This window comes from Vespa mandarinia, chromosome 3 (genome assembly GCF_050613455.1).
Source record: "Vespa mandarinia isolate Hongniang chromosome 3, ASM5061345v1, whole genome shotgun sequence".
NCBI lineage: Eukaryota > Metazoa > Arthropoda > Insecta > Hymenoptera > Vespidae > Vespa > Vespa mandarinia.
Genome location: NC_140812.1, coordinates 6,962,501 through 6,987,500, shown reverse-complemented (window position 1 = coordinate 6,987,500; position 25,000 = coordinate 6,962,501). Strand labels below are relative to the sequence as shown.

At 31.8% G+C, this 25,000-nt stretch overlaps 2 protein-coding genes across 3 annotated transcripts in view; one reads left to right on the top strand and one right to left on the bottom strand.

The window, feature by feature from the left end:
- Positions 1 to 9,955, bottom strand: part of LOC118449501 (caspase drICE-like) — a 15,131-nt gene extending 5,176 nt beyond the window's left edge. The window contains exons 1-5 of one of the 2 annotated variants that reach the window (XM_085655537.1): positions 9,601 to 9,739; positions 7,849 to 7,979; positions 7,451 to 7,707; positions 3,924 to 4,099; positions 2,756 to 2,894 (exon numbers count right to left, since the gene is read on the bottom strand). In XM_085655537.1, the coding sequence (XP_085511663.1) occupies positions 2,756 to 2,894; positions 3,924 to 4,099; positions 7,451 to 7,688 (553 nt within the window). In that variant the 5' untranslated portion in view covers positions 7,689 to 7,707; positions 7,849 to 7,979; positions 9,601 to 9,739. Of the gene's footprint in view, positions 1 to 2,755; positions 2,895 to 3,923; positions 4,100 to 7,450; positions 7,708 to 7,848; positions 7,980 to 9,600 lie in introns of both variants that reach the window. The other variant, XM_035884153.2, reaches the window with a different exon arrangement.
- LOC118449500 (alkaline phosphatase) overlaps positions 1 to 25,000 on the top strand; it is a 125,832-nt gene that overhangs the window by 76,962 nt on the left and 23,870 nt on the right. Inside the window, exons 4-8 of the mRNA XM_085655536.1 lie at positions 11,094 to 11,268; positions 11,525 to 11,703; positions 13,965 to 14,172; positions 15,517 to 15,657; positions 16,650 to 16,844. Coding sequence (XP_085511662.1) covers positions 11,094 to 11,268; positions 11,525 to 11,703; positions 13,965 to 14,172; positions 15,517 to 15,657; positions 16,650 to 16,844 — 898 coding nt within the window. The remainder of the gene's footprint in view (positions 1 to 11,093; positions 11,269 to 11,524; positions 11,704 to 13,964; positions 14,173 to 15,516; positions 15,658 to 16,649; positions 16,845 to 25,000) is intronic.

The window sequence follows — 25,000 nt, the reverse complement described above, 5'->3', positions numbered from 1 at the left end:
CAATTTTGCTTTCTAATCAAGCCTTTGGAATGTTCTTCGTCGCACGATACCGAAATATTGATGCTCGAAATCAGTCACGTTTGTAGAATAATAGGATTGCCAATTTGGGGTTGCTATGTCTGATTGATACTCTCATTGTTATCAGTGGCATCCGTGAATACTTCTCTCCTTCTCTCTCTCTCTCTCTCTCTCTCTCTCTCTTTCTCTCTCTCTCTCTTTCCCTCTATTTTTATCTCTATTTCTCTTTCTAGCTCACTCTCCCTCTCTCTCTCTCTGACTCTCTTTTTAAATCACACACTCTCTCTCCTCTCTCTCTCTCTTTCTCTCTCTCTCTTTCTCTCTTTCTCTCTGTCATAATTTTGTTTCTTTCTAACTTATCTTCTCACTGTCTCTATCATTATTTTTTTCTTTCTAGTTCACTCCCTCTCTCTCTCTCTCTCTCTCTCTCTCTCTCTTTTTCTTCATTAGATAGTAAGTACGTCAGGGCGAAGTAAAATTCTTATGGACCATTACCAACGCCCGGGTAAATATTTGCACCCAGCAACGGATTTCACACCCTCGTCTCTCTCTCTCTCTCTCTCTCTCTCTCTCTCTCTCTCTCTCTCTCTCTCTCTCTCTGACATTCTGCCATCGTATACGTAAGACAAAGATAAATGTTTCGAGCATGTACTCGATAGAGCTTCAGGAAAATAATGTCACAGTGATTTCCGGTACGGCGTTACATATGAAAAATATGCCCCCGTTGCTGTCGAGAAAACAGATATTGCACCCTTGACATACTTGTACGTTTCGTGTCTCGAGTGCACTTACGAATAACTCTTTGAGCAGTCGCTCTCTCTCTCTCTCTCTCTCTCTCTCCCTCCCTCTCTTTTCTCTTTCTCTCGTTTTTCGCTCTCTATCTATACTCAACTTCGTCGTCGTCGTCGTCGTCGTCGTCGTCGTCGTTCCCACCGGAGAAACGACTTTTCTCTTCTTTTACGAGTTTCTATGGATACGGAATATATTTCATTTCTTTTGAGCTACGTAGTACGTACATAAAGTAGTCACCTGCCATAAACCTTAACACCTGCAATATTTGTTCTTTGTTTCTTTGTTTGTATTTATTTTTCTTCTAAACTGTTTTTCCTTTTACTTTCTTTTTTTTTGGGGGGTTCTTTTTTTTTTTTCTTTTTTTTTTTTTTATAAGTTCCTCGATGTCGTATTAATGGCCATACAGTTGCACGTTATGAAGGAAGAAACATTTGACGTTTATAATAGGAAATCCTCTGTGGTTGCATCGATGAAATTATTCAACGCAATATTATCGAATAACCAGATAATTCAATAACGTCACGGTGATTCGATTCGGCTCGTACACGAGGATACGTACATATATTATCGTGTCACTTGCTCGCGAGACAAACGTCCCAATCGAACGAGCCAATTTCTCGCGAGTGTACACGTACTTTCCCTGGGAAACTGAATAATTCAGAGCGTTATAGTGCTGATAACGGAAAATAAACATCGGTACTTTGAAATCTCGCGAGCTTTCACACGTCTCGCATTTCACTCCTTCCGCTATATATATATATATATATGTGTGTGTGTGTGTGTGTGGATATATATATAGATCTACCTATTTCTATCTATATCTCTTGTGTCCTAGCTCTGCATGCTAAACTACTATCTATTCTTTAGTCCCATCATATAGCCAAATCGCTTTATGAATGGTCTCACTAATTACAAACAAGATATTCGTTCTGAATATCGTTGAACGAACTGTTCGAGATTGAAAAGGAAGACGAGAGAGAAAAAAATGAATAAAAGAAAAAAAAATTAAGAAAAAAAAAAATTGGAGAAAAGATTTTCGTGCTTTCTATTTTTCGTTAATTATGTTGAACGATCCGATGGAATTATTTTCCATGAAAAATTAACGAAACGAATCGTTCGTTATCATTCGTCAATTTTACTATCTATGATATAAAATTGTTATTTTTAAGAACTATTATCATTAACAAACTGAAATTATTACAAATTATATTATGAATATTTCAAATATTAATTTCGTTATTGAATTCGATATTTTATTTCATAATTAATTTATGATAATGACAAATAGAAAATAATTACATATACATATACATATACATATACAAATGTTAGATATTTATGCTCGAAGAATATATATGTATCTTCATATTTTATATGAATATATAAAATATTCAATATCAGTAGTTCATTGTATCATATACATCGATAATAAATTCTTTCTCACGTTCTTGTCAACCAACAAAATCGATCTACTATAACTTTTAATACAGAATAATATAAATATCGTGATTTAATAAAATATTCTTTTACTGATGGATAATACTTCAAACCGCATACTATTAATCAATGAACCCGTTAATTATTATATTTTTATAAAACCTTATATGAAAGAGAGAGAGAGAGAGAGAGAGAGAGAGAGAGAGAGAGAGAAAGAGAGAGAAAAGAATACTGAATATTTTGTTCATTAAAAGGCCTTTTTTATTTTCAAGAAGATTTAGGTCACCGAAAGATGATTATATAATACTTTAGAGAAAAAGAGAGAGAGAAAGAGAGAGAGAGAGAGAGAGAAAGAGAGAGAGATTCGCTCATGTTTCAGTGCATGTATTCAAGAATTTTTAACGCGGTTTCTCCTTGTCTCGTCTTAGAGGATAACATTGAAAATAAGCAGCTTACCTTTACGTGAGATATACTTCACGTACGTGTATGTTCGTTAAAGGATACGTACCATCCTGAGTCGAGTAAGCCACCATGATATCAGAGAACGTTGGGATGCTATAGGAATCGACTGTTCTACTATCCGTAACGTCTCTATAGCCAGCTTGCTGAACGATAACTCCATTGTCTAACTGATCACCGCGACAAGCCTGAAGTAAAAAAAAAAAAAAGAAAAGAAAAAAGAAACAAAAAATAGAAAAAAAGTAAAAAAGAAAAAAAAAGTATGAACAAACGAGAGGGATTCTAACTCGAAAGCTCCTTTACGATTCTGTTTACGAATTTTTATCGTTCAAGAACGTATGACAGCATGAGATAGAAAAGGGACGGGGGGAGAAAAAGGAAAGAAAAAAGGAAAGGGTAAAAAGAAAGAGAGAGAGAGAGAGAGAGAGAGAGAGAGGAAATATCGAGAAACTGAGAAAAAGTTCAGGTCGGTTCATGCTAGTTATTAAATATTCCATTTAGTACTTTATATCGTCGAATAATCAAAATTACTAGGACGTTCCCATTGGCAAGAACAAACTCGAGAAAGCAAACCGCAGATCTCGACAAATAAACCATACGGTGTACGCGTGTTTTACGATCGACCTTCTCAAGATACGAGCCCGTAAAAGGTCCAGCAAGATCAGCATCCATATCCCGACGATCTAAACGGTTCTACGAGCTTTTATAATGACCCAACCGATGGTTTTATGAGCATGGTATATAAACTTCTTTAAAGGAATATGACAGACATTTTTAAAGAGGAAAGAAAATTAAATGTTAAATTTGATCGATCATCGTACAAATTTCATTATATATAAATATATATAAATGATTGGATCGATATGTCAGTTAAAGATATCAAAAATATATAATCACAATGAATCGCGTATCATCTAATCTCTCTAATGATTAGTTAAATCTATTGCTTAAATACTCACGTTATACCTCGAATTATGATCTAATAATTATACAAAGTTAGTAATGATCGAAACGAGCTTATCGATTGAATATACTTGAATAGAGAAATTCACGATCAAACGATCAGTATAATCATCATAATGATCGTGTAAATATTATTATTTGAATACATTTCAATCTGTATCGAGATCTAATAATAATGATCATAATCAACCAAGTAATAATTATTCGACGAATATGTCAATTAGTATAATACATAGAAATGAATTGTTATTTACCTGGATAAAGAATAATTTCGGTTTCCCGGCTAGAGTAGTGCATTGATCAGCAGTGAAGGGTGTCCAGAGCATATCGGGGGAATAGACACTGTCCGCCGAATGTAACGCATTAGAATCTCCGTGCGACATGACCGTTACGATCAGGCAGTCGGCATCCGTGTGGTCTTCCGCAGAGGCTTTAATGAAAGGATTAATTAATTCAACGTAGTCTACGTGGTAATGGTCGGGGGAGAACTGTTTACCGTAATAGGCACCGAGTACGAGTGAGTACCAGCGAACGAGCAAGCGAACGAACGAGCAATCTGGAATGCGATGCAAAGGGTTTATAGCTGTGCTTCTGTATCCGTGCTTGCGTTTGGATTGCGTTCAGATTGCGTTCGTATCGTTCCTCCTCAGTTACACCCGCGAATTACGCGCTTTCTCTTAGCGTCTTAAACAATGTGTACTTTCGTGCACTTTTATATTTACATCAAATTAACGTGGAATAAAGGAGATTCAATTATCAATGCGAATATTATTACGTTATAATTGATTAAATTAGCGTTCTCTTCTTTTTCCTTTTTCTTTTTTTTTTTTCTTTTCTCTTTTTCTTTTTTTTTTCTTTTCTTTTTCTTGCTCCTTTTTTTTTGTCGTTCGACTTCCTTTTTGTCATTTTTTAATTCCAACCGTTCTGATTAATCTTTATTAAATGAATGACGGAATATAATGAGAAATTAAATAATTTGTTAAAGTTAATATTTAATTAAACAAAAGATTTCTAACGAAATAAAATTTGCAAGATCTTAGCCTGATTAATTTAATACCATTCACTGGTATGGTATTATCATTAAACATTTCATTATTATATATATATATATATATATATATATATATATATATTAGGGGGACCGGAAAGTAATGTCGCTTTCTTAAATTAAATTCAAACGAATAAATTTTTAACAAGTTTTTATTTTTAATCACAATCAAATATCGACGTGCGCAAAAACGACATTACTTTCCGGTCCACCTAATATATATATATATTGTCTCGATTAAATAGAGAACTTCATTAATAATCATAAATCATCGTAAGAGACACGATACTGAAGTGAGAGAAATACATTAACATGATGTATGTTGCTTGACAACTCGACATAATAATGATTTACCAAAAAAAAAAAGAAAAAAAAAATATTACGATTGGAAAATATAGATACATTTTGGAATACAATAATAATCGGGATACTATATAATATTCTGTATGTTTATCTGGCATTATTCATACGTTGTCGAAAGGAGTCTCTTTTTCTTTAGTTACATGCATTAACGAGACGATTTCAAATAAATTACAATAAAAAAAGAAAAAAGTAATTTCGGCCGAACGAATACGCGCGATCTTTTTTCTTTTCCTTTCTTTTTGTTCATTTCTTTTATTTTTTTTTTTTTTTTTTTTTTGTACGAGAACGCAGAACTCTGATTATCCGTAGAAACAAAGGACAGATATTACGGCGTTAGCGCAATTGCTTCTGTCTTCTAATCGTGACTACCGCGCACCTAGACCTTCTTGCCTTCCCCTCCGGCTAACCCCCTCCCCGTCACCAATTTTCCACGAGCATCGTCGTTCTAAGGCGCACGTCTTTGCTAATAACATCCGCTCCGCAACGTTCTCTCTTTCCTCTCGAAGAAGGCTAAACCTCGCTTGGTCTCGATCGATAGCGAGGATGCGCTATAAATTTCGAAGTTTATTACCAACCAAGCCTCCCTCTTTTCCCTTGCAACTCTTCTCCACCTCCTCCTCCTCCTCCTCTTCCTCACACTCCCATCACTACCACTGCCACCACCACTACTACCATCACCATCACCATCACCACCACCATCACCACCATCACCATCACCATCACCGATAGTTCTGCTACGGGAATGTAAATTCAGTCTCGTGGCGAATGTGGCGAGTATATATTTCAGGTTGAAAGCTTCCGTGAAATATATGCTCGCTTATAAATAATCAACGTATATCAGAACGCGAAGGATTTCTCTACGAAATATGTATTGGATGAACCGTAAAATCTGATCGCTTTTGTTTTTGTCAAATTTAGAGAAAAAAAAAAAAAAAAAAAAAAAAGAAAAAAAAAGAAATAAATCCGTAAGAGCGAAGAACAAAAGAGTCCACTGTGCGATTTATATATTGTAAAAAAAAAAAAAAAAAAAAAAACAAAAAAAAAAAAGAAGAAGAAAAAAGCAAAGCGGAAAAATAAATTAAAAGGAAATGTTATCATGAAACGGAACCGTGAGCATTTCATTATTATTCATTCCTTAAAATAGTTCAAATTTTGTAAAAGGATAGAAAATATCAATGCGGAAAAAATTCAGTAATGCATTTCGCAACCTGTACCTCTCCCTTTTTCCCGATAGAGAATTTCATTCCACCGCGGATGTTCAATTTTTAATTGGCATTTTAATTGAAATCTTGACGATATAATAAATTTTCATTTAGGAGTAGCGTTTTGAAGAAATTTTTTTCGATATGATCCATTTAAGTTTGGAAATTTTTAATTCATCTCTCTCTCTCTCTCTCTCTCTCTTTATCTATCTATCTACTTCCTACCCCCTTTCTCTCTCTCTCTCTCTCTCTCCCTCTCTATCTATCTATCTACTTCCTACCACCTTTTTCTCTCTCTCTCTCTCTCTCTCTCTCTTTATCTATCTATCTACTTCCTACCCCCTTTCTCTCTCTCTCTCTCTCTCTCCCTCTCTATCTATCTATCTACTTCCTACCACCTTTTTCTCTCTCTCTCTCTCTCTCTACATATATATATATATACATATATATATATACATATATATATATATATACTTCTTCAAGTTAACATATGTAATTATTAAAACTGAGTTGGTCAAAGATTCAAAAAACATCTATATATCCACATACATCCATACGTACATACGTACATACATACATACATCTGTGCATGCGTACATATTACATACGTCAACGTATAGCACAATACAAACATATAATACATATGTACATATATACATAGGAAAATTGGTTAAATGATGGGTCTGGATTTCCACGCGGAAGGTTGTAATTATTAACAGCTGGTCGCCGTAAACGTGTATTCCACTTAACGTCCTGGAATATTCATGTCACGAACTACAAATAAACTGTTATATACCTTCGGCCTAAGGTGAGTAAGAAATTATCCTTTCTTTTGCTTCGTTGCATCTAACTAACTAAAGAAAGAAAAGAGAAAGGAAAAGCCGATGATTTCAAAGGATTCATTCGTAAACTCGGACTGTTTCATTTACCAATACATTTCGAGACTGATTGAAATCCTTTGGATCATTATACATTCATACTTCTACACTCTAATAATTCGGATAACGAGTTAGCTCGAAATCATTATTCGACTACGCTTAAATAAATAATAATAATAATAATAATAATAATAATAATAATAATAATAATAATAATAATAATAATAATAATAGAAATGATAATCGTCCTCGAAAAATTCGATGCGATTTCTTTGATAAATCATACTCACTCTTTCGTAAAATAGTAAAAATCGTTTCCAGAGTTGGATCTTCGTATATTCGGACCTCGAAATCTAGATTCTGCAAAGATTGAGTTAAATCCTTGCAATCCTTTTCAGAACCTTTTCTGATTGTCATTTTGGTGAAGTAAACGTTGTTGAAGATCAAGGCAATGCCCCTTCTCTTGTGATACATATTATAATTTTCTGCATTTGGATCGACATCAACCTGGACGATTTTTTGGGACATTGTTCCGTCGTTTGTATCTCTGAGGAGAATAATACAGTTCTAATGTTTTTTAAGGACAAATCTTATTATCATTGATTAAATGGAAACAGAAGCAATCCGAAACGTAATAATAATCTCTAAACTTCTTGTTGCCATGGATAATACGTTCCCGGTAACTTACCACTCACGTGCAAAACTGTAATCTCGCTTGGAAGAGTAAGACGTGGATGTAGTAAGTGGCAGGGAATCATCCGGTTAGCAATTTAATTTTAACTTGGATCGAAATCTCCAAATGGATCAGCAAGAGAACTTCTGAAATCGATTCTGAACGTTTATCACGGAAGTTCGCGGTTCGTGCCATACGTGCGATCGAACTTTATCTTCGCATCGAGGCCTCGTCTTTCTCTCGGCGATTAGGACGATCGATCTACTGGTCAACTAAATCTATCTATCTATCGATCGATCGACCGATCGTTCATTCGTTCGTTCAATCGATCGATCCTTCACAAGTATCTATCTATGTACGTACGAAACGAGCGAAAAACTCCGAGAGTTTCTCACGAAACATTTCTTTTTCTTATCTTTTCACGTCGAGTAAGTACGAGAAACTCGAACTTGTCCAAGCGAGATTCTTTATATCGAAACGAGTATAGCAATCGGATCACTTGAGTAATACCTCCGACAACGAACTATTTGGATTCGAGAATTCTCATTCTATTCGAATAGTCGATCGGAATAGCTGGAAAAGATTTGGAAAGTCCACGAATAGCCAAGCCATTCGGTTAATCCGTCATATTCATCCAACACATTTATAACTATCGAATCAAAAATATTTCCAACGATATATATCTTAGATTTAATAAATCTTGTTATATTCGAATAGTCGATTAAAATTAGCTGAATAATAAAATAATTAATAATAAAATTTAATGAAATAATGAAGTAATATGATGAAATAAATAATGAAATCAACTATTCAATTAATTCGTTATATTCATATAACACGTATACAATATGTTATAATGATCGTATCTATGATATTTCCGAAAATTGATTCCTTAGATTAAATAAATGTCTTTATATTCGAATTGTCGATCAAAATTAGCTGGAAAATTATAATGAAATAGTGAAGTAGCTAAGCCATTCAATCGATTTATCATATTCGACAATATAACCAACGATCAATATAATCAATAACATAATGATTATTCCGATAATATTTCCAAGAATTTATTTTTTAGATTAGATAAATCTCATTCAAACGATTAATCAAAATTAAGTTGAATATCCTAATGAAACAATTGAATTAATCAAGATTCTTCGAGTTTTCGTCATATTCATTTAACACGTATATAACATAACGATACGTATCAATAATAATTCCGACAATTGATTCTTTAAATTAGATATATCTTGTTATATTCGAATAATTTAGTAATCATAGTGATTCAGTTAATTTGTCATATTTAGACAAAACTTCTGCAATTATCGAATAAAAGATACTTCCGACAATTTATTCTTCAGTCGAAATGAAAAATTGATTAAAAAGAAGGAAGTAAAATAAAAAAGAAGATGGAAAAAAAAAGCTAAGTTATCCTTTTTGATTCGTAATATAGGCACAACACATTTATAACAATCGAATAAAAAATACTTTCGACAATTAATTTTTCTAGATTCGACGAATCTCTTTGATTACGTACGAATAAAAAGTCGATGAAAATTATTTGATAGAAGAAACTATGTGAAATAATAGTTTTAAATAATAGAAAAAATTAACCAATCGATTCTTCATATTTTATCTATCTGAGAATCGATTGATTCGGAATGAATATTCAAGATTTAGATAAAAAAGAAAAAAAAGAAAAAAAAAATAGATTTTGATTTTATCACGATTTTATGAGACGAATCGCTTGAGCCAAGCATAGTTACTCACTTTGTTTTTCTGAACGGCCATCCATCCATGTCGCTCTGCTGGGTTTCGCTCGACGAAGGGATACATTGTGCCACAGAAACACTCTCTTCCTCCGCATCCACCACGTCCTCTTTCTCCTCCATTTTAACCAGCTCCCTAGTTTCTGGACAACGCCCGGAATTTCGATCTTTATTCTCTCCTCCCTTTTCGTTTTTCGACATTCTCGCGTTCCCGTCCATCGTTAGGCAAGGTGTGCACACTGCTACCAATAAACCGTAACAACATCTTGACGTGAGCAACGTTCACGATCGATTATCTTATCAATATTTCCGTATCGGGTAGATAGGGAGATATTCTATACCACGAATAAACGACTATGACGCATCGTATGTTCTCGATGGAACGGACAAAGCCTTGTGGTCTACTTTTCCGTACATTTCGTTCTCTCTCTCTCTCTCTCTCTCTCTATCTCTATCTATCTCTTTATCTATCTATCTATCCATCTCTATCTCTTTATCTCTATCTTTTTTTTCCTTCCTTCCTTTCTATCTTTTATCCTTACTTTTCTTCTTCTTTTTTTTCTTCTTTCCTTTTTCATGCTAAATCTTTCTGAAGCATTTTCCCGATGAACAGGCGAGCAACAACATCATCAATGTCGTTCTCTCATCGTTGTTTTCCGACGATATTCAAATCGATCGGCATTTCCTATGATAATGATGCGTGTCTTTTATGGTACTCTACCTTTTGTCCCTTTTCTCTTTCTTTTCTGGGGGGATTTTTTCTTCTTCTTCTTTTTTTTTATGCGTTTTCATAGTACTTACTTACGTTATTTTCGTACTTTTTAAACCGGTGAAGAAAAATGGAAAATAGATGACGCCTTTGTACTTCACGACGAAAACCCCAACGTCTGCATGTGATGCCTGAAAGAATTACGTTTGTCGTATACCTCTTTTTTTTCTTCTTATTATTATTATCTTTATATCTTTTTGCATCAACGATGACATAATACTTAAAATAGTTTTCTATCGGATTAGTGAAGATATAAAAGAGGTATTTAGATAATCGAAACGAAAAAAAAAATAACGTATGGGTTCTTATATTTGTATCTTTTATCTTGAATATATATATATATATGTATGTATGAATTAAGATAGTATATACATAATGATAAATGATAATAAAAATAAATGATAAATGATAATAAAAATTAAAAAGACAATAGAAAAACATAGGAATTAAGAAATAAAACATTGTGAAGATAAAAGTCAAGATTAAAGTAAATTAATCACGCGTATATATACATACACATACGCATAAATGTATACATACAGACATACACATAACAATATACATATACACACATAGAGACATACACACCTTCGTCATGTTCTTTCAATATTTATTTTAGAATAGAATAATTTCTTAATGAACGAAGTAAGAAATATACTTTCATAAAATATTTCTCAACATTTAAATCATTACCTTTATCCTTTACTCCATCCTACAATTTTCAGACTTACAACATGGATGCGCAAGTCGGGGAATCATCGGCGTGCGCGACAGCATTGCTTTGTGGCGTTAAAGCGAATTATGAAACGGTGGGTTTGGATTCCTCGGCTCGTTTTGAAAATTGTTACTCGAGTTTCGACGCGCGCGTCCCATCACTCATAAATTGGGCACAGGGCCAAGGCAAGTGCACGCATTGTTTGATTATTTATATGAATAATATAACGTCGTTACGTGATTGACATAATTTTTCTATCTTTTTGTCCTATTTTATTCTTTTCTTTTTCTCTTTTTGTTTCTTTCTTTTTTCTCTCTTTTCTTTTTCTCTCTTAATCTTCGACCTTTTTCTTTTTTCTCTCTTCTCTTTATTCTTCTTCTTCTTCTTCTTCTTCTTCTTCTTCTTCTTCTTCTTCTTCTTCTTCTTTTTCTTTTTCTTTAGGCAAATCTACGGGCTTGGTTACAACCACAAGAGTCACGCATGCAACACCAGCAGCCCTTTACGCTCATGCAGCAAGTCGTTATTGGGAAGATGATGGCAAAGTTCCACCTGCGTCTCGTCCTTCCTGCAAAGATATCGCTCGACAACTTCTTGAAGATGAGCCCGGACGTAATATCAACGTGAGCAGAGGCCTGATATATTTTTTCACAACTTATTCAAAATTATAAAAATAAATATAAACGTGTTATTATGTTTACGTTATCACGTTCAGATATCAGATGTGTGAGTTTAAGGAAGGAAACATTTATCGTGGATCTATGTGTTAGATTTTTTTCAAACTTCTTCAAAGTATACGCAAAAAATTGTTGATGAAATTTATTTTATATCAGATTAAAATCTAATATACGTGAATACGTTAAAAATAAAGTAAGAAACATTGAAAATAGTCGTATATTTGCGTCATCCTGAAAACATTTAAAATAGAATTTCTTCCGTCACACATACTTATGTACAATGATGTTGATAACGAACGTGATATTACGTACGATTTTAATATATGTGTTAGGTTAATTTATGAATTACTATCGCTATAAATAATGGAATTATTCGCGATATATTACAATTATATAAGTAAGAAATCAAACACCATCATTTTTAATAAGTTATTATTCGTGAGATTGACCTGATGGCTCGAATAACTTACATTAATGATCCAAAACATAAATCGAGAGTTTAAATCTTGGTACAAGTTTAATCACCTGTGATGATTTCAAATTTTTCTCACGATTTTTACATAATAAATTTAGATTTATTATAATATAAATTATATAAATAAGAAGTTTATTACTTCATATCTAAGATAAATTTATTATAATTTTTTAATTTTTTTTTTTTTTTTTTTTTTTTAATTTTTACATTTACTCTTACTTGTCTTATTATGTAATAAATTCCATTACTCTTGTTACAGAATATATATTTATGAATTAGCCCTATAAATGGAATATATTATAATTAAAATTTTTAATTTTTTTCACGTAGATTTGTTTTAATTTCGCATAACTTGTCAAGTTGAGTTATAAATAAGTTTCATTTTAGTGTTATTAACTCTGTACTTATTAATGCCATTTACACACACACACACACACACATATATATATATATTCATACGTCGATCCAATATATTATTTGACAAAAAATCGTGATCTATTTGTTTTTTTTTCTTTCCGATTAACAATTTAAATATCGTCGCGATTTTGAGAGAGTTTTATTGTTACATTGACGGATTCAGGAGTAACCATGATTCAATATATTCGGATATAATGAATAATCCCGAGAATTAGTACATTGAAATGTGTAGTTCATTGTGGTGGGTTCGTAAATGATACTTGAAGAAAGAGTTTTTAATCGTGAATAATAAATTCTTTAGTAGATTACAGGACAGATTTTTGGAAAAAGGAAAATTAAGGGAAAGAAAGGGAAGGATTGTTTTACAGAATTAGTAGGAGATTAGAAAAGAGTTTGAAAAAGGAAGCGAAAACAAGCTTGTGTGTGAGAGCATCCTGTAGTTTAGCGAGAATAATTAAGTTTAACAATCTTGCTATGTGTATAGTAGTTACAATAATAATAACAATAATGAAGATAATAACAACAACAACAATAATATTAATAATAATAATAATAATAATAATAATAATAATAATAATAATAATAATAATAATAATAATAATAATAATAATAATAATAATATAGTAATATTAATAGTAATAATGATACGAATTATAGCAATAATAGAAAAGATAGGATGACGTGGAGTGAAAAGTAATAGCTATTTATTTTTTATTTCTTTTAAATACGCTAAATTCATTGTTTCGCAGAAGAATAAAAATTAATTTACTATGTTATTACACATTTTTTAATAAAAAGTATTTTTCTCTTCTTTCATTTTATTTCGTACTTCTTTGTTACATATACATACATATACAGTATACACACACACAGACACACACACACATATATATATATATTTACATTCATTGAATCGTTAAAAGATTTTATTAATCATTTTCAAACGTATAACGCAAGAGAAGATTCGTTCGTTCATATCCAACAAGCAAATTCATCGAACCAACGATAATTCATCGTTCTTCGATACGCGATATTACGTATGTAGTTAGATTCACTCATATAAAGTGAATTAAATTGGTACGGGAATGTTAACGTGCATTTGCACGAGCACACTATTGTAGTTAGTTTCAATTGCCCTTCGGACGTGAAACAAAAGCTCATTGTTAATCGAAACGTTCACTTTTTATATTCCAGCATTTTAACTTCATTTTAACTTTAAATCACGTTACTTTAATAACTCAGGTTTATCGATGAATATATGTAATATTTAATATATACCGATTAATTCGTTGACAATGATTTCTTGAATTTTTAGGTAATACTTGGCGGTGGGAGACGTCATTTTGTACCCAAAGTGACCTTGGACCCGGAAGAACCGGACAAAGAGGGTAGACGATTAGACGGTAGAAATCTAATTGAGGAATGGTCACGGAACAATCGCATGCGGAAAGTTTCCGCGCGATACGTCTCCAATAAGGAACAATTTGAGAGCGTTGACGTTCGAAAAGTTAATTACTTATTAGGTAAACTCGAATATTTCTATATTAAATAAAAGAAATTAAGAAAAAAAAAAACGTTGATTTTGATCTACTATATTAAAAAAAATCATAACATACGAATGGCGATGAAAAAAAAAAATGAAAACGAAAAAAAGAGGAGAAAAGCGTCACGATTCATGAAGATAAAAAGCCAAACAATCCACGTTCCTGCGGATTTAATTTAGTTATTGACTTTTTCTTTTTTTTCTTTTTTGGGTGGATTTTTTTGTTTCATTTTTTTTTTTTCTGTTGATGTTTTTCTTCAAATATCTTTCTCTACGTTTTTGGATTAATGACGATGCAATTTATACATACGTTCAAACTATTCGTATTGTTCGCTTTTTATTGCTCATGCTTATCCTCCTTTTGTATATATCCTTCCATTTTACACACATGTGTCATATGTGTATACATGTATATGTCAGTATGTTAAAGTACTATATTTATTTCAGGCATGAGAAGTCACGTTTGAAAATAACACACATAAATATATACGTACATACACATATATACATACATACATACATACATACATATATGCGTGGATTCGTTCGTTCGTGCGTGGGTGCGTGTGTGTGTGTGTGTGTGTGTGTGTGTGTGTGTGTGTGTGTGTGCACGCGGGTGCATACAGGGCGTCCCGTTTATCTCGAAAAATGGGAATATCTCGTGAGGGATTAAACCTATCAAAAAAATTTTTTTACAGATTTGTTTGGTATGATGGGGCACATCATATGGTGCCAATATCTTTTTTTTTTTCTTTTTAACAGGACGAACAATAGAAAAAATTTTCAAAGCCCAATTCATTATTTTACTTCTTTCTTTCTTTTTTTTCTTTTTTTTTGTTTTTTTTGTTTTTAATAAAACTATATATTTTCTTTTCATCGTACCGATGACATTCGTTGAAACGATATCAACGATCTGCCATACGAGGTGAGAATTTATTGTTATAAAAATATTATAAATCATATTTTTTATATTATAAATGTTTTCATTGGATAAATGTCACATTATTTAATTAAATGTTATACATTTGTTAATATCTAAGGAATAATATCTTTTTATCGTTGATTGCCGTACTGTTAGATTATATTACAAACGTAGCGATATTTTTTATAATGAATGAATATTGACATTAGATGACATTTACTCCATCATAAGAAACATATCTATTAACAAATTTTTTTTTGTAGCTTCAAAATTCCTCAGCAGATAAACGAGATACTCTGTATACAAAGAGACAGAGAGAAGGAGAAAGAGAGAAAGAGAGAGAGAGAGAATGAGAGAGAAAGATAGAGAACACGTAAATACATAGTTACGTTTATTTTGAAGGACTATTCGCTTATTCTCATATGGATTTTGACGTGGATCGCAACACAACTGGTACCGGGGATCCTTCTCTAACAGAGATGACGTTGAAGGCATTGCATATTCTCGCAAAGAATCCGGAAGGATACTTTCTCTTTGTAGAGGGTAAGCTATATACTACAATCTTCTTATTTATTATTTATGCGTATATACAAGTTAAAAGAGATAGATTACTTCGATGATTATTGTTAAATTAAATGCACTTGCGATTCGTATAACTGTGTACGATTGCGTAAATGATGTTACGAAATAAATCGGTATTTAAGATATATAAAAAATTTCAACGTAAGAACATCTCTAATAATAATAATAATAATAATAATAATAATAATAATAATAATAATAATAATAATAATAATAATAATAATGTCATTCGGTCGTCTAGTTTTTTCTTTTTCCTTTTCTCTTTCTTTCCTATTTTTTTTTCTTTCTTTCTTAATTTACCATTTAAAAAGGAAAAAAACAAAAAAAAAACAAAAAAATAAGAAAGGAAAAAATTCATTTTCCTCTCTGTACGCTCGACTTATCCATTTTTCTAGTTATTTCCTATTTCACGTTAGAAAATTTTTATTTCTCTTCTGCCGAGCTGATTTTTCCATTTCACGGGGGAAAAAAAGGAAAAAGAAATGAATGGGTATAAAAAAGTGATATTTTCACGTTGGAATCAGACGATGCCGAGAGCTGGGATGATTTTTCTGCTTGCTGCTTCGAACTCTGAGAAAAATATTTCTTGCATTCCCTTATCTCGGAACACCACGTCGTACGTATCAATCTAAAGGTCGGGAGAGTCCCTCGAATTTTTATTCAATTTACGCGTGCCATAAATCTCGATGCGTTTCTAGAAATGAAATTTTTTTGTTCTTTTCTTCTTTTTTTTCTATTTTTTTTTTTTTCTTTTTTTTTTCTTTTTTTTTCAACGCGTGACAAAAAAATAGAAATGACAGAGGTAGAGGGATAAATAGAGATAGAAAAATAGATAGATAAAGAGAAAGAGAGAGAGAAAGAGAGAGCGAGAGAGAGAGAGAGAGAGAAAGAGAGAGAGGAGAGAAGATATTATGAAGACCATTGAAAAGGAAATCATTCGATTTACATTTCAGGCGGTAGAATTGATCATGCTCATCATTACAACAACGCTTATCGCGCTCTAGACGAAACATTAGCATTAGAAGAAGCAGTTCGAGCGGTTGTAAATGAGGTCGACCTTACGGAAACTCTCATCGTCGTGACGGCCGACCATTCTCATGTCTTAACTCTTGGTGGTTTAGCAACGCATCGTGGCAATCCTATACTCGGTAAGTTTTCTCTTTTTTTATTCTTCCCTTTTCTTCTCACACTCTCTCTCTCTCTCTCACTCTCTCTCACTCTCTCTCTCTCTCTTTCTTTCTCTCTCTCTCTCTCTCACTCTCTCTCACTCTCTCTCTCTCTCTCTCTTTCTTTCTCTCTCTCTCTCTCTCACTCTCTCTCACTCTCTCTCTCTCTCTCTCTTTCTTTCTCTCTCTCTCTCTCTCTCTCTCTCTCTCTCTCCTTTCATTTCCTAAGGGTAATAAATAGTCGATGAATTTCGTCAACAAGCAAAGTAAAAAAGGACGAAATGGTTAAACAAAGAACGAGATAGTTAAAAAAAAATAAAATGAGGAAAAGTTAAAGAAGAGGAGGAAGAAGAAGAAGAAGATGGAAAAAGAAAACAAAAGTAAAGAAACGAAATATAAAATTATTTCGGGACAAAGTTTCGAAGTTTCCTCTCTGAGGTTTCTTTCTGTTTTTTTTTCTTTTTTTCTATTTTTTGTCCGTATTTTTTCTACCCTCTTCCCTACTCTTTTTTTTCTTTTTTTTTCTTCTTTTTTTTTTTTCTTTCTGTCTTCCTTTTATCTCTTTTTTTCCTTTTCAGGGACAACGTCGATTTGTTATATAACTCTTATTTTGTTCGGGCGAACTAAGAGCCGTGAAAGACCAGTTGTCAGCCTTACTTCTGTTTTCTTTTTTATTTTATTTTCTTTTTTTTCTTCTTGTCTCGGAGTTTTTTTTCCGCTCTAACTTACTACCACTTCTACCCCTACTATTACTGCTAATACTAATACTACTAATATTACTGTTATTGCTACCAGTACTGTTGCTACTTACTTACTCCGAGAAAAGTTTGAAAGACGGCGGTATCCTCAACGCTATACTGTTCCGATATCTGTTTTCCTTTTTCTTTTTTTTTTTTTTTTTGTTTTTTTTTCATCTCTCAATGTTTCGTTCATACTATCTACTCTTCCTTATGCAATTAAATTCCCTAGTAATATTCATGGTTGTGGAAGCGAGAACATAAAAAGTATGATACTCGAAGTTTTCTTTTTCCCTTTCTCCTTTTCTTTCTCTCTCTCTCTCTCTCTCTCCCTCTTCTCTTTTCTCTCTTTCTTTTTTTTACTCTTCAGTTCGATCGTCCTTTCGACCTCATTTCTTTTCCTTTGCCACTAAAACACCACAAAGTTGGCCGATAGAGAGAAGAGTACTTGATCAGAATTAAGGTCTGTAGCTAACGTGGATACAATCCAGGAGCTGTTATTATTCTCTCTCTCTCTCTCTCTCTCTCTCTCTCTCTCTCTCTCTCTCTCTCTCTCTCTCTCTTAGCTCCACGCGTAACGTAACATTCTTCAATTTATTTTTCTATCCCCGGTAAAACTTACGTACACACCCACGTTCTACTATCCTCGAGAAACGTACTCTACCTCGTATTTTTCTGTCAAAAGAAAACGAACGTTACAATGTACATATATATATATATGTGTGTGTGTGTGTGTGTGTGTGTGTGTGTGTATTTGTGCTTATACGAACAATAATAATCACTTTATGGTTTGGACACAAACAATTAAGTTAAACATACATACATACATATATAGATAATCTATCCTGATGGATTTTTGAATTACTTCGTATACATTTAAAGTTGATTTATTAACTATATTAAACTTTAACTTCATAGAACTCAACTTTGGTTGCCAACTAGAAGCTTTCGGAATAGACTGAACTTAATAATGCGAATGGGCATTTTATCTTTCCGTTGTGCATTAAGCTATACTAGGTAGCAGTAGTAAAAGAGTACATAGCAGCCGACTATATCCTGCTATAAGTATATATATATATATATATATATATATATATATATATATATATATGTATAAGACTAATGCGAGGGAGCTTAGATTCGAGATGAACGTATGTAATGCGTTCGGTTTCCCTAAAGCTAAGCTTTGCTAAAAGCTGTGCTGTCTGGCATTTTCGTTATATCTCTTTATCTGTCTACTTGGAAATAACGTCCTTTTGTATTTGTCACTAAATATCCAAGAGATATACCTTTTTAATCTTACGACGTTAATGTACAATTACGTCATGTTAAATGCCTTCGAATGTCGGTCAAGATTTTAAAAGATTCTTAATAATTATGATACTTTATAATTTATTTTGTTTTAATTTGCTACGTATAAGAATCACATTTTATTACATTATTTATAATATAATTTATAATATAGATATACAATAATCATTATAATAGTAGAAAATAATATGAAATAGTATCAATTAATATTGTTTAATTATTTATTTGAGATTGACATTTCAAAAGAAAATATTTTTTTTTTCTTTTTTTATTTTCTAAAGAAATAATCAACGAATATGATCTATGTCATATATATATATATATATATATATATATATATATATATATATATATATGTATATATAATCACGTTCGACGTTTGTTACTGTATTTATAATATAATTTATGATATAAATATATAATGATTATCGTAATAGTAGAGAATAGTATGAAATAGTGAAAATTTTTTTTTTCCTTAATTTTTTAAAGGAATAATCAATATGATCGATTTAGATCGTAAACGATTTCCTTTTGAAATTTATTAATGTATTTAAAATACAATTTATGATATAAATACACAATTATAAAAAAAGTAATACAAGATAGAGTCATATAAATATTGTTTAATATTTTATTTAATATTGTCACTTAAAATGAAAATTTTTCATTTTAATACTTTAAAAACGAATAATCAATGAATATATGGGAATAAATATTTTTACGTAAAAATCGATAAAACGATAGAGAAACATTGTCGATGAATACGTCAGAACCCTTTTTCTCTTTATCCAAGAGAAGTACTTCGTCACGAGGGACTTAAGCCAGACCCAACGAAAGTTTAGTCCTCGATACAATAAAATCCAATCTCCGTCAACAATTCCGTAAGCTTGAATCGCTCACTGCCTGTCTATCTACCTTTAAATTGAATCGTTCTTTGGTAAAACGTAAAATACAGTATTTCGTGACATTTCTCTTCTAAAGGAAGCTTCCATCTTTATTCGAAAGATTTTTGAAAGATCGTTATTATTCAAGGAAAAGCTTCGAAGAAAAATAAAAAGAGATGGGGGGGAAAAAAAAGAAACAAAGAAAGAAAAAAATACAAAAAAAAAAAAAAAAAATACAAGAGAAAAAGAAGGAAAACAAAAAGGCAAGTACAGAACACTCATCGTTTCGTTACGTTACCCTTCCGCTGCAATTTTCCGCCTTACGCGTCCGATTCGCTGTGCTTTCATTATCGTTTTTCCCTATTCGTATAAAGAGAGAGAGAGAGAGAGAGAGAGAGAGAACCATCCGTTCCAAAAAAAAGAGAGAGAGAAAGAGAGAACGCGGTTAAACTCAATTTTCTGCTCTTTAAAGTTTTCCGTGAGAAATTACGTGGCCAATAGTTGTTCGTCGTTTTATACGCATTTATAGGTTTTATAGATTTACATGATAAAAAATTTATTCACCGTGGGATTTCGTATACGGTAATAAACGAGCTTATGCGTGCATTTGATTGTATATATATATATATATATATATATATATATATATATATACCTTATTTTTTTTAGAAATGTATCAGTTGAACATTTAATCGAATTTAACGAGATTTTCGACGACGATTACATGCAAATAGTGTATACGCATGTATATATTGGTAATTTACGTAGATTTGTATGTATAGGTACACGTACGACATACAATATACATAATGTATGAGGCACGTGTAAGTACGTCTGTATGGCATATAATTACATACGTATATATATATATATATATATATATATATATATATATATATACATACATGTATACATACACAGAAATATAGTTCCATGACACGATCAGTATTATTATTTGGCTGTTCTTTGAACGATATTAATTGGTATTACGTTTGAGCTAACGATTAAATCGTAGTTATTAACAAATAGGTAATAACGATCGATTTAGAATTGTTATAATCATTTTGGAATAATTTTGATATGATCGAATAGATAAAATCGATGATGATTTGAGGAAAAAAAAGAAAAAAGTAAAAAAAAATAAAAAAAAAAAAGAAAGGAAAGAAAAATATAATCCTTGGGAAATTAAAAAACTTTCGCGTCTTCTTTTTTCGATTAAATTTCTACCGAAATCGTTTGGAAAATACATAACGAAACTATTTGGAGAATGTGGCCATCAGTAGGAAAAAGTGATGCTACTATTTTGCATCTTTTACTAGCAGCATCTATGTAGTATCTGCTATCTCGCTTCTTTCTTATTAGGCATGACCGTGGAGAGTGTCTTATTCAATGTCTTGGTTCTATCTCTTTAATGGTTTTTATGCATTACTATTCTGCATAATAGCTACACTTGTTTCCCTTTTATACATTAGACAAGATTATATTACATTTTTGTTAAGAGAACGAAGATATGGAAAAGAAGAAAATCATTTTGAAACTAATTGAAAATTCTTATAACGATTGATACGTGAATACGCATGATATAGAAAAGTTTCCCTTTTTTATTTTTTTTATTTTTTTCATTTTTTTCTTTACTTTTTTTTGTCCAAACTTATATAATAACCATACGAACAAATTGTATTAATTTTTTAATTTAATACGAAATCTGATAATTCGTAAATTTTTTTTATTGCATCCTCATGAAACATTTGTATTTCAAAATTGATTAAAAATCATTCAGCTATAGTTTCATTGTAAATTAAAAAAGTATGTATTTGGTGTTTTGCAGACATTTTCTATTAAATTTTTCGTTGTTATCTATTCGAATATTTTATTAACTTTTAACATTGAAACGTTCGAAATAAAATGTGTATGTTCCTTTCTAAAAGTTATTAAACGATCAATCTAAAATTGTATGTAACACATTTTTCGTTATGGTAGATAAATTGAATGTAAAGTTTTATTGAATTTGATTCGGTCAATTTGTTGCATGTGCATTAAAAAAGAAAAAAAAAAAAAAGAAAAAGAAAAAAAAAAGAAAAAAAAAGAAAAGCAAAAAAAGAAAAGAAAAAGAAAAGAAAGAAGACAAAAACAAAACAAAGAAAAAGACATTATTCGTGCAAGAGTTAAAAAAGAATTAAAAAGCGTCACATTTCTGTCAAAAGTTATAACGAACAACCTTGTGTTTTATATAATTGCGTGACACTCATTTGCAACGGTGTGTAATTAAAAAAAAAAAAAAGAAAAAAAAAAGAAAAAAAAAAGAAAAAAAAAGAAAGAGAAGAAAAAAAAGCGAGCAAAAAGAGAAGAAGAAAGAAAAAAAAAATAATAAAAGAAATTCAGGGGATAAATGCATATACGAGTTACGTTTCAGGAAATATATATTTGTGGTAGAGTATAAATGTTTTGTTCGATGAAACGAAAGCGACAGCCGAAGGGTTGGAGGGCGTGAAAGAGGATAATGGAGGGGTTTCGAAACAAGACCGAGCCAAGTTTCATTCCTAATGATAACGGATACAAGTGGCGAGCGTTAAATCATATCGTTCGGAGTGAGTTTCGCTGTGAAATACGAGCTGTAAAAGAGATCTGATAAATTTCTAGTCACTATATGTGTGTGTGTGTGTGTGTTTTGTGTGTGTGTGTGTATGTGTGTGTGTATATATATATATATGACTGATGTAGGTATCGATGTCGGCGTCGGTATATCTATATAACTATGTGCACGTGTATGATTTTTTATTATTCCCCTCGATTCTTGTTTGTACTGTTTTTTCTTTCTCCTTTTCTTCATTCCCTCTCTCCTCTCCCCCCTCTCTCTCCTCATTCTCTCTCTCTCTTTTGCCAGAAAGCGACATATGAATATGCAAGAATTTTACTATTCACATTCGCCTCGTAACGATCGTGGACGACGGTAAAAGAGCTATCGTCGTAGTTGTTGACGTTTGATGTCATGTTATAATAAAAAAAAGAAAGAAAAAAAAGAGAGGGAGAGAGAGAGATAGAGAAAGAAAGGGAGAAAGAAATATAGAGTGAAAGAGAGATAGGAAGACAGACAGAGAGAGAGAGAGAGAGAGAGAGAGAGAGAGAGAGAGAAAGAGAGAGGGAGAGGGAGAGAAAATGATAGAGGAAAAGACAAAAAGAAAGAGAGCGAAAGATAGAGAGAGCGAGTGAGAGAGAGAGAGAGAGAGAGAGAGAGAATAAGAGAAAACTCAGAGAGAAAGAGAAAATGAGAAATTGTTACGGGAATACATTTTCCTCTCCCGATGCTTTTCCACTGTAGATAATCGAATGACTTCATGATCAAAAATATGAAAAAGAATCTTTTCCCGTATGAGCCATGACTTTTGTAATATTCACGACTACTGTGTACGAGATTCGATAAAAACCGATATGGGCAAATTTTCCGAGAATTTGCTGACGAATATGAACTCTTATTCATTTTTTTCTCTCTATCTCTGTCGAACTATAATTTATCATGTTTCTTTTGTCCCTCTCTTTCTCTACCTTTCTCTCTCTCTCTCTCTCTCTCTCTCTCTCTCTCTCTCGCTCATGCTCTCTTTTTTTTCTCTTTCTTCTCATAACGAAACGACAGATATAGATACGTATGTATATTACCTTTTTTCGAAGTTCTATGACAGAATCTTTTGCTATCTCGTAACTAGTTTTACATATATATATATATATATATATATATATATATATATATATATATATAGATATATATATATATACATCTGCGTATAATAAAAAATCAAGCAAGTAGAAATATGGAAAAAGGAGGAAAAAGAAAAGAACAGAATAAAAAACAAAAATATATAATAAATAACATGGATGCATCATCCTTTTATTATATTTCATTTCTTTAAGTATATACATATATATATATCTATATATATATATATATATATATATATATATATATATGTATGTGCCATATATCTCGAGTTATCGCGTTGCGGTTAGCCAGAAACTGCAAGATAAGAAATTTTACATCCGTCGCAGTGCGTCACAGGGAAAACGTTTTTCTTCCCCTTAAGGTGCAACACTAATTCTTTCCTAATTGTAATAGCCGTCCCCGTGATATTCGATCCATCTTGAGAATCGGTTTTCTTTCGAGAAGAGACCAGGGATAAAAGATATTGATTTAATTTCAAGTTAGTCGCCCGGTCTCTACCGATAGAATCGGGACACCGTTAAATCTTCTCGAAAGGTAATTACGGATTTATAGGATTAGCTATTGACACGCTTATCGTTGTAATCTTTTTCCTTTTCTTTACTTTCTTTTTTTTTTCTTTTTTTTTTCTTTTCTTTTTTTTTTTATCCTCTTTCATTCGTCGCACCTCCACTTTTTTTTTCTTTTTCTTTTTTACTTTATTTCATTTCATCTCATTTTATTTTATTATATTTTCCTCCTTTTTTCTTTTTTACTTTAATCAACGTAGCTACGTGCCTTCCACCAACTTCGTTGCAATAAATATATATATCATTGTATTTTTAATGTATCACTCGTAAAGAGAATAAATATCGTATTTTCGTATTAATAAATTTCATTACGAGTTCGGTATCAAGTCGATTATGAAATTTCGACGGATTTTTTTTTTCTTCTCTTACCATTTTCTATTTTCTCTTTTTGTTTTCCTCCCTCCATTCCTTCTTCTCCTTCGTGAACTCGCGAATTTTTCAGAATTCAATCCCGAAGGGAATCACTTGCGACATGTTTGCGTTCGCTCGAGTGCGATGACCCGTTGCTCTTGGATCTCATTTAATGGACAAATCTTGTTTGGAAAAATTGCAAAAGAAAAGGGAAGAAACGAAAAAGAAAAGGTATGGAAGGGATGGAAGAAAGAAAGAAAGAAGGAAAGAAAGAAAAAAAAAACAAACAAAAAAGAAAGAGAAGAAGAACAGGGCATTGAAAATAAATCGATGAAGAAATCGCGAGATTTCTTCTCGCGATTTTTTGCGTAACATTTATATTGGTAAACGGTCGAGATGTACTATCGCATTAAAAAACTAAAGGTGAATTGGAGGAGGAAGGAGACTGAAAGGAGGAAGAAAGAAATGAGAGGAAAAAAAGAAAAAAAAAAAAAGAAAAAGAAAAAGAAAAAAGAATAATAGAAAATATTGCAGTCATCGCCGATGCGAGAGCTCGTATTTTCCAAGCGTTTAT